The following is a 10,423-nucleotide window of genomic DNA, read 5'->3' on the forward strand; positions in this document are numbered from 1 at the left end:
ATCGGACCGATCCAACGGTTGATACGAGCTTCCGCTTTTTCAGAAACTGGACCCCACTTGGCTATATTAATCAATTTTTTAAAAAAATATCAATAATAATTCTCAATAATAATTCTCTAAAATTATAAAACAATTCTATTTTAATTTAATAAAAATATTATAATACTATATTTTAATAAGTTTATGTATTTTCTTATAAATGACATTTCTATTTCTCAAAATTTTTAAAATTACTAAAATATTTTATTTAATCTTTATCCAAACTTTTGAATTTTTAAATTAAATAATTTTAACATTCCTATTTTCTAATATAACAGTTATTATAAAAAAATTAAATTAAAATAACAAAAAAAAAAAATTAAGAGTATAACGAGTGTCAAGGTCGCTTGTAATAAATGCTCATGTCCTTTGACATACATATATGTGTCTAGATATTAAAAAAATGGGAAAAACTTGTGTGCGAGACGGTCTCACGGATAATATTTGTGAGACGGATCTCTTATTTGGGTCATCCATGAAAAATATTATTTTTTATGCTAAGAGTATTACTTTTTATTGTGAATATGAGTAGGATTGACCCGTCTCACAGATTAAAATCCGTGAGACGGAAGACCCACTCATAAAAAATTTATGTTAAATAAATTTTATATGGAAAATCTAGATAAAGTTTATTAAAATAAAATAAAAAACCAAAATTATAGATAAAAACGAAAAATTATTTGTTTAGAACATGAGACTTACGTTTTTATGGTAGTTTTAATTAAATAAAAATGGAATGATTTTTTAATTTGAGAAGGTAAATATTTTCGATTTATCGGAAAATATACCAAGATCCAAAATTAATTGATTACTATGTAAGACATGAGTGGGTCTCATGTGAGACCATCTCACGGATCTTAATCTGTGAGACGGGTCAACCTTACCTAAATTCACAATAAAAAGTAATACTCTTAGCATAAAAAATAATATTTTTTCATGGATAACCCAAATAAGAGATCCGTCTCACAAATAAGACGTGTGAAGCCGTCGCATACAAGTTTTTGCCATAAAACATAAAGCCCCACAATCTTAATATTTAGAGGATAGTAAGTATATATGATTATAAAGTTTTTATGCTAAAAGTATTATTTTTTATTGTGAATATGAGTATAGTTAACCCATCTCACATATTAGGATCCGTGAAACGGTCACACACGAGATCATTCTTCATTCGCTATAAGTTAATTTGAAAATAAACTAAAAATATCTGATAATCTGATATGTAAATTGTGTTTTGAAAGAAAATCAAGTCTATTTACAGCTTATTTAATATTTTAATTCAAATGAATGCTTTCAGCTACAGTCTTTTCTTTTCTTTTCTTTTCTTTTCGGGGAAGAATAAATAAAAGAGGTACTAAAGGGCAAAGTGGACAGCTCTCGCAACGTCTTTTCACGGTCGTAAAATTGAAGCCTACCCATAAGAGGAAAGGAAAGCGAGGGGAAAAGAATTTCAACTTAGATCTATGGCAGAAAACATCACGGGAGAAAAATCCTCAAGTGTCCAGGATAGCCCCGATTCGCCAATCCTTCTGAGGCTCGTCGCCAAAAGAAGCACATGGGTTTGCCTATTTGTGTCTGTTTACTCACTGTTGCTTTACCTTTCTTGGAACCTCTTGACGTCAGTTCTTAATTGGTACGAATCTGAATCATTGGCCTCTACCTCTTCTTCGACTGGGTTGTCGGCTCTCTATGCGTCGCTTTTCCTGGGGATGGCTTTCGGGATTCTTTCGATGGTGGCTGCGCTAGCCGTGGCTGTCCCGGCAACGCTGATGACTTGGATATCTGTACTCGTGCTGTTGGCTTTTTTTGGGAAGCCCAGGAGGACCTTGGTGGTGGAAGGTAAGAAATTGACCGCTGAGATTGGTGGGTTTGTTCTGAGAGTGTTGATCAAGGAAGGGAATATAGTAGCTGCTGTTTGTGCGGTTCTTGGGTACTTTGCGCTCGTTAGGAAGCATAAAGAAAGCATCGGAGATAACCAATTCGATTGAAGATCACAAATTCATCAAGGGCCCAGATTCGATTGATCCAGTTACAAGCTTTCTGGGATGCACTTCTTGAAGATATATGGACCGACATAACTCAAATTGAACCTCCAATTTTCTCCTCTTCACGAGAACATATTTCAGGATCCATACTTTTAGTCGATGAATGGTAGTTTTTGGGGGCACTAGCTTTGTTCTTTTTTTAAGCTTTTTTTCTACTTGTTTTGCAAAGAAAGAGGAGACCTTGTAGATTGCGAGGTATTTGTGGACTAATATTCCGGCTGTCTGTTTTTGGCTATTTGGCCTGTCGCAATGTACTACTTCTATAGTTACTGTAAAACATTTCTCGCATTTCCGGTGTTAATCTTTTGGGCGTGTGGATGAGCCGACAGGATCTATATTTTAATTCATAGGAAGCAGCACTCCGGTGGGTGATTCAAGTAGCTAGGTGGATACCCCTACCCCTTGTCATTTTCTTGAGGCTTCTCCCTAAAGCATGTATATATATATACACACACGCGCATACCTATATAATATAATAGGATTGTGGCAGCCAAGTGTCATGTAACAAAACAACTTCTAATCAAATATTTATAATAACGAATATAACATAAAGTTCCTACCGATTATTATCGAACAAATGCAACTTATTACCTAGTTTTCACCAAAATCGGAATTCAGTAGTTCGGCCTATGTAGCTTCTCATATATTAAACACTCTACCAACTATTTAATTGCTCATAATTAGGCATATATATGTTTCCAAAACTTCACCATCTATTTGGTTCCTTCGTGGGAAACAACTAGTTAATCCTCGAAACTTAACTAAAACATATCTCATTTTTAGTTCTCTTCCATCCAAACATGTTTTCAACAAATCTCGCAGCATGAAATAGTGATTCATTCTACAATTTCGATGTTTTATCATTTTCCAAAAGGATTCTGTTATTTTATGGTGCACATATCAAACATTTATTATATTGTTAGATATTTTATTTATTGTGAAATCTATGATGTCCCAGGTTAACGATATTCATTTCTTGCTTCTTTACATAGTACGATCGACTCTTTGAATGTATATTTTATATGGAAAACGAACATACGATATGCTTAATAATCTTGATAATCCATAATAACTGGCCAAAGAATAGATTATATATTGTTAAAATAAATATTATATTTTTGTGATTACATTCTCGCAAAAGATAAGGATCTAGCAAAGAGTTGCATATGTATGGAGAGTTTGTTGTTTTTTTTCTTAAATTATTATTATTTAGAAATCTTCACATACGATAACCTTAATTAAATTTCTGCTGGCGGGAATGCTTCTGGGAGACACAAGTACTCCCATAAATTGGATTCTATACCATAGTCACATACATTTAGTTGTGATTCCACCACTTCACTGCTACTACTCCCACCTATCAGTTCCTTCAGCCCTCCTGACGTTGTTGCCCCTCCATAACTCGAATTGGACTTCTGGATCTGCACATTTACAGTGAGTCAGGTACCTTAGCTTGAAATTACATAAAGCAGATTTGAATAAGAAAGACATATTTTCCCCCAAACGGCTAGACTGTTAAAATCACCTTGTCACGGTGAACATGAATAGTTGAGCTCCCATGCACTGAAAAGTTGGCATTCGCAACTTCCACTCCATCTCGATGAAGCAAATTATGGATGATGGCAAGAAACATGGAGTAATCTGCCAGCCCACTTGCTAAAATGACATCCATATTCGGTCCCATATCTTGAACTTCAACAAGACGTGTTGAAGTTGGTTGATGATCGCTTGTGAGGCTCAACTCGGGTGTTCTAAGGTTTGCTCGACGCAATAAGGATTCCTTCTTCCGCCTCATATTTTCAAGCTTCGACTTCATGCTTTCTATATATTTCACGGCTTCATCTATTTGATCCGGCAGTGGCAACGCTTCCTGCAATATTCATTCAATCACAGTCATTTAAACCTATATATATATATATATCACATGTATGTATTATACATGATGAATATCATAAAGAAAATAAACCAAACAAGGAGAAATTGTACCCTGGAAGTATGATTAGTGGGAAGAAGAGAGAAGAGATGAGAGTAAAGAATCTTGAGTAGATTTCTCCTATTCTTCTCTATCACTTTCCTTTCAATTTTTGGAGCAGCACCATGAATGTAAGAACATGAGCTAACCTTAGGCTTTCCCATTAATTTCTATGATATAAATGTTATAATAATGGGTGAAAACATTTGTGAGTTAAGAGCTATATATACCACGTTTGGTAAAGTTGAGGAAATCATGATTAATTCGTTAGAAAATTCGTAAAAGGGAATTGTGTGACGTTTTGGAATGACATCTTTTCTCGTAAGCCGACGAGTGGGGAGGTAGCATCAGATGTTAGAACATAGTACAGATGTCCATTATACATATATATGTATATGTATGTATATGTATATGTATATATGGGGTCCATAATAGAATTGAAGACGAAGTTGCGACCTCATATCCATGCACACTACCCGGAAAGATTATCTAGTTACTAGCCTACATTGTTTTTCACTTGGACTATTATAATAATTATATCTGAAGATTTAATAATAATTTTTGTCTTATAAAATATTAATAATAATAAACTCATTCTTTAATTAAAATAATTTAAAATTCCCCTTAAATTTTGATAGGGTTTTTTAAAAATAATTTAATTTTTAAAATAAATTTCAAAAATAATATATTTTTTTAAAAAAAAAGGTTTGCAAAACTACCACAATCTGCGCTTATGAAGCGCGGACGCTGCTTACATGGAGCAGCGTCCGTGCTTCGTAAGCGCAGACGTTGCAGACGTGGAGCCATGTCCGCGCGACGGAATATCTAGCGACGAAAAATATAAAAAAAAAACCGTCGCTAAAATGGAATCCGCGACAATTTTTAACAATCGTCGCCGTCGCTACTCCGAAATTAGATTGGTTCAATCAACATATAATTTCAGTAGTTGATTGAACCAATCTAAGTTCGATTTTTTTTTATATAAAAATTTGCTTATTTATTTAATAAATATAAATATGACACATATATCAAAGTTTTAAATTAAGTATTTATATTGCAAGTATTTACATTATTTAGTTTTTCATTTTCACTATTAGAATTAAAATTTTGAGCAATAACTAATTAATTCTATAAAATTGCTATAAATTTAACTATATTTTATTTAGTTGGCAAAAAACTGACGTGCTGTAAATTTAAAAATATTAAATTAATAATAATATAATATATATTAGAAAATTATAATAAAATTATTTTAAAAAACATAATACCAAGCTTTTAAATTCTAGAATATAAATATATATTTTTATTGTTGTGTAAGATTGATAAAATTTTGGTAAATTAAAATTTCGCGCAACCCATTTTTTTAATGTATTTTATAGAATAAAATTGGCCAAATTTTATGTACTCATATTAAACTTGGGATAAACTTTAAGTTAATTTATATTTTATTTGTATATAATAAAAAATAATTTCAAATTTTTAAATATTAAATATTTAGTTTTTGTGAAAAAATAAAATTTTTAATTGTTGGAGTAGATATGGTATTTGTTCATTTTTATCTTCTTATTTTTAATTAAGCTCATATTATTTACAAAATCTAAGTTTGGATAATTAAATTTAGTTTTTATTAAGTTTTTTGCCTCAATAAATGTAAACAAATATGAAAATACATTTAATAATTAATTTGTAAAAAGGTTCGTGATCATGTATAAAATGTTTCTGACTAATAATATATCATAAGGAAAATTTTATACATTAGCTAGTCCATTTCCTTTAAATGTAATTAGAGGTGGTATACCGTACTCTGCTGTATCAAAAAATGCATATCATGAAACATATTTACACAGCTATCGTAACGGAAATTTCGATATGCATATAATTAACATATCTATTATACCGAAATATTGCAGTATGCTGAAATTTTGGTATAATATCGGTATATATATATCTTGTTTTATACAGAAAATTTATCTTATTATTTTTTTAAAAAATAACTTTATTATTTATTTTATATTTTATTATTTTGGTATTTGACATATATATCGAAAAATTTCAAATTTTATATCTTTATCGTATCGAAAATCTCAATATCAATATCATATATTATCGAAAATTTCGACAAATTCGATATTTTTTAATATGAAAACCTCAATTTATCAAAAACTTGGTATTATTTTCTATTCTAACAGATAATGTAGATAACTCTACAAATTTGATATTTTTAAATGTTTTTTCAGACCTGTCGCTGAAAGTAAACAGAGCTCGAAAATTTGAGCACTTTTAAAAATACATTTAGATCGATGCCGCTACGTAAGTTGTACCTTAGTGCCGTCAAATGGCAGAAGAGTACACAACTTGCATCTCTCTGTGTCTCCACTTGATTCTATCACACTTAATTAACTTTTATCTTTAATAATTCAAAAAATGAGTCAGGGTCAGGGACACGCTGTTTTTTAAAATGTGACTCGGCGATCTGTTCCGCAGTTTTTTGTTATTACGTTCTCATCCGGCTCTTGTTTAATTTATTTTTGCTAATTAATTGGTCTAGTCGGAAATTCATATAAATTAAGTGAGATATAATATTCAATTTAGAGTTTTGATGATTTTTCAAATAATAGAATTTTTATTGATTTGATATATTTTATTAACTTTTACAAAATTTATTAACAGACTTACGTAGATTCGTGTAGATTTTTTTGCAAGATTTTTATATATTTTTGTTAGTTTTTTTTATAGAATTTTATAAATTTTATATTTAATTATAACATATTATTTTTTTTATTAATTTTTTTGAACCAATAATTAATTGATATATATATATATATATATATATATATATATATATATATGGATTTAATAATTTAACTTTTAAATAAGTATATTTAATTATTAATATAAATATTGAAATACTATTTCAAATTATATATATATATATATATATATATGAGTTTGTATGCATGTTTTTAAATTTTTAAAAATACATCGATTAATCTGTAATTTTATTTTCGAATCGATAATATACATGGGAAAAAATATTATTTATTATTGTGTTGATACAATTTTGTATAAAAATATCATAGCTTACATATTAATTGAAAATGCTAAAAAAATAAAAAAATCATGATTGTTACGTTGTGAGGCTATTCAATTATTAAGAATTAAGAGACATTTTTTTGGATCATCTTTCATTATTATTGGACATTACATTAATTTTTATAAATCATAAATTAAAAATCACAAAATCAATTATAATTTGAATATCTATAGAATTTTTAAAAGTCAATGTAAATATCACTTGACTTTTTAAAACTTTATGAAATTCTATTTTGAATATCATTAAACTTCTATAGAGCATAGAAAAGTCTTAATTGAATACCTCTAAACGTTTAAAATCTACAAAAGCCATTAAAATAAATAAATCTCCTACATTGAATACAACTCCCTAAATTCAATTATATAAATGAAGTATATCGGAGCCATGTTTTTAGTTCCATGTATTTCCATGTATAATTATATAAAAAAAAAATCATGATATTTTAATCTAAAACGGTATTTGTATGTATGTTCTTGATAAAATAAAATAATTTTTTTTTTAAATTTAGAAATCTGAGTCAAGTCGAGCAAATTGTACGTCAATTGGTTCAATACTAAAATCCACCTGCAATAGAAGAAGATACATTCCAGGTTTTCTTGAAAGGTTAAACAGCTCCCCGAGCGCCGACCGAGGAGCGTACGGCATGCTCTCACGCACAGATTGGTGACAAGAATAAACGATAGATCCATATATCAATGAAATGCCAGCCAAAACAACGCGACATGTTTAATGAAATTAACGAAATTTTTATTGAAGTGAGTGGAAATGGACACGTTCCTTTTTTTCCATAAACATTTTGAAGAATATAGGAGTGAGTTTGAATCGAACTTAGTTGAATTGAATGATGGTCCATACAGTGTAAGAACCACTGTGCAAATTTCGGCTCCACGACTTGATGCAACGACTTCTGAGAGCCTTATCTTTGATTAACCAGAACCAATGAGTACTCCCAGTCAAGGGATTTAGAAATCTTGACCGCCAATGGGGAACCGACAAGTGCACCATGTTTACGTATTCTGCGAAATTTCCCCCACCAGAAGCAACAAAGGAGCAAGAATTTGGTTTCTTGTGCTATGTTATTTCCATTTCATGTATTGTTTTGAGTAGGGACGACCAAAACTGGACGGTGCAAGCACTTTGGAATTTTTTATTTATTTTTAAACCTACGAAGTGACAATTATTGACAAAAAAAGACAGGATATTATCAAAAGTTCAATCTTTGAAAGACTTGACTGATTTACACGGTTGAGATTAATGAGAATCCGAAGACTTTTTTAAAGCCGTATTCATTCCATCATTTTGCCACAGCATGTGGATATACATGCGAATTCCTTTTTAGTACTGCTGTACCATGATTATTTTATTTTTTTATAATATCTTTTTTGAGATAAGTAGATTCTGTCTAGGGTAGAATTTTTTTAGATAAGGTTGAGCTAGTATTGACAAATGAAGTCTTCGGACTATAAAAATGAGACAATTTTATATAAAAAAAAATAGAGAAAAAACCGAGTCCTCTGGACAGTGCCGAAAAACCACATGGCTCCGCCCATGTTTGGGACAATCTTGCTGGCTTGATATACAAGAACTTGGCGTAGACTTGTCTCTTGGTATAAGAAAAAAAAAATCGTTTGCGACATTTTTTGTAATATTTCTGATTAATGAATCGGTGGTACACAAAAATGTTTTATCTGTTGTTTGGGGTATTCAAAACATGAGGGAAAGCAAGAAGAAAACAATGGAAATGGCTTTGTAGAGGCAAGTGTTGAACACTTTCTCCTTAAGAAGAATTTGCCCTCACAATGTGCTAGAGTTTGTGGCAATCTTCTCCCAAGATACAACTACAACACTTGAATAATGAGCACTCAAATATTCAAGTTCTATCACAAGGAAATGAAGAAACTCTCTCTTGTAGAAGAAGGAAGAAGAAGATGATCAATATGCATATGATGTTATGTTTGAATGTCTTTTTGATTTTCAAATAATCATGCATTTATGTTTTTCATGCAAAAGACATGATCTTTCATTCATAGAGGGTGTCCCTTGGCCATTGTAACTGATCACCATCATCAAACAATGCCAAGGAAATGAAAAAACATCAGAAAAAACGAAGGGACACGAAAAACCTGTAGGCACCCGCTCGCGCCTGCACGCGCGCGCGCGCTGCCGAGCGCTCTCGGCAGCGCCTGCCGAGTCGTCTCGGCAGCTCCTGCCGAGCGCTGCCGGCAGGCGCCTGCGCGCCGGATCTGGCGCAGGCTCGCGCCTGCTACTGTCTCGACAGGGGACTCGGCAGGCGCTAGCGCGCGCCTGCGCGCATATTCGCGCCTACTGTTCACCAACCGATTTTTTTTTTCTTTTTTTTTTTTTCAAAATCGATTCGTTTTCCGTCCCTTACATGTTCCGACTACTCGTTTGAAATTCTTTCAACATATATGATGAACTTTTTCGAGTTTTATTCAGAACAATCGAACTTAATATTTGTTCATTAAGCTTCGTTTTTCTTTTCGAATTTTTCCAAATCAAACACATTGATTTACTTGCTTAATTTTCATTCATTAAGCATCAAAATTCCAACAATCCCCCACATGAATGAAATTAATGCATGAATGCTCGTGATGCATAAGAGAGAGTATATACGAAAAATTATCACATCAGGAGAGGTAGCTTTTGGCTTTGAACCTGTCCTAGTGGAATACAATCGGATTTACTAGGCCACGAAGTGAACGTGATGTCTTGAACTTCTTGGCGGTTCATGTAAAACCAGACAACTGTACCCACTTGATAACCTTTCTTCTATTTCCATTTTGTGTTATCGGTTGTGTCCGTTTTGGCCATGGAACACATGTTGGCTTCATACGTGTTTCATCGAGGCGGCCCGTCCTCACACGTACATAGGTGATCTCCTTGTAAAAGGGTATCCTACTTACCCCGCTTTTGCAAGCTACGGAATCATTAAAAGTACAATACTTAACCTCACTACCTTTGTAGGCAACTTCACTCATCGTCTTAGGAATGAGGAGTGATTCCTCAAGTTCTCATAATTTAGTTGTCCCATTGAACCAAGATCTTGGGATCTCCAATCTACAAGGTTGGGTTGCCACTATGAAAACTTTATTTGGTAGGTTTTAAACCCATTCCTCTTGACAGACAGTACATTTGATCTCTATTTAATGCTTTTGTAAGCGGATCCGCTAAGTTATCCTTTGATTTAATATAATCAACAGATATAACTCCATTAGAAATCAACTGTCGCACAGTATTATGTCTTCGACGAAT

At 31.9% G+C, this 10,423-nt stretch overlaps 2 protein-coding genes across 2 annotated transcripts; one reads left to right on the top strand and one right to left on the bottom strand.

Annotated features, from left to right (window-relative positions):
- Positions 1-1,383: 1,383 nt before the first annotated feature.
- Positions 1,384-2,030, top strand: LOC140838601 (uncharacterized). Its single transcript, XM_073205037.1, has one exon. It carries the CDS (start codon positions 1,503-1,505, stop codon positions 2,025-2,027), a length of 525 nt encoding a protein of 174 aa, XP_073061138.1. The 5' UTR covers positions 1,384-1,502; the 3' UTR covers positions 2,028-2,030.
- Positions 2,031-3,139: 1,109 nt separating this feature from the next.
- LOC140838600 (transcription factor bHLH162-like) lies at positions 3,140-4,266 on the bottom strand. The gene is made up of 3 exons (XM_073205036.1): positions 4,071-4,266; positions 3,610-3,954; positions 3,140-3,505 (listed from the first exon to the last, which is right to left on the bottom strand). The coding sequence occupies exons 1-3, from the start codon at positions 4,218-4,220 to the stop codon at positions 3,323-3,325; spliced, it is 678 nt and encodes a 225-aa protein (XP_073061137.1). The 5' UTR covers positions 4,221-4,266; the 3' UTR covers positions 3,140-3,322.
- Between the last annotated feature and the right edge of the window lie 6,157 nt (positions 4,267-10,423).

The sequence above is a fragment of the Primulina eburnea genome, chromosome 8 (assembly GCF_022965805.1).
Source record: "Primulina eburnea isolate SZY01 chromosome 8, ASM2296580v1, whole genome shotgun sequence".
Taxonomy (NCBI): domain Eukaryota; kingdom Viridiplantae; phylum Streptophyta; class Magnoliopsida; order Lamiales; family Gesneriaceae; genus Primulina; species Primulina eburnea.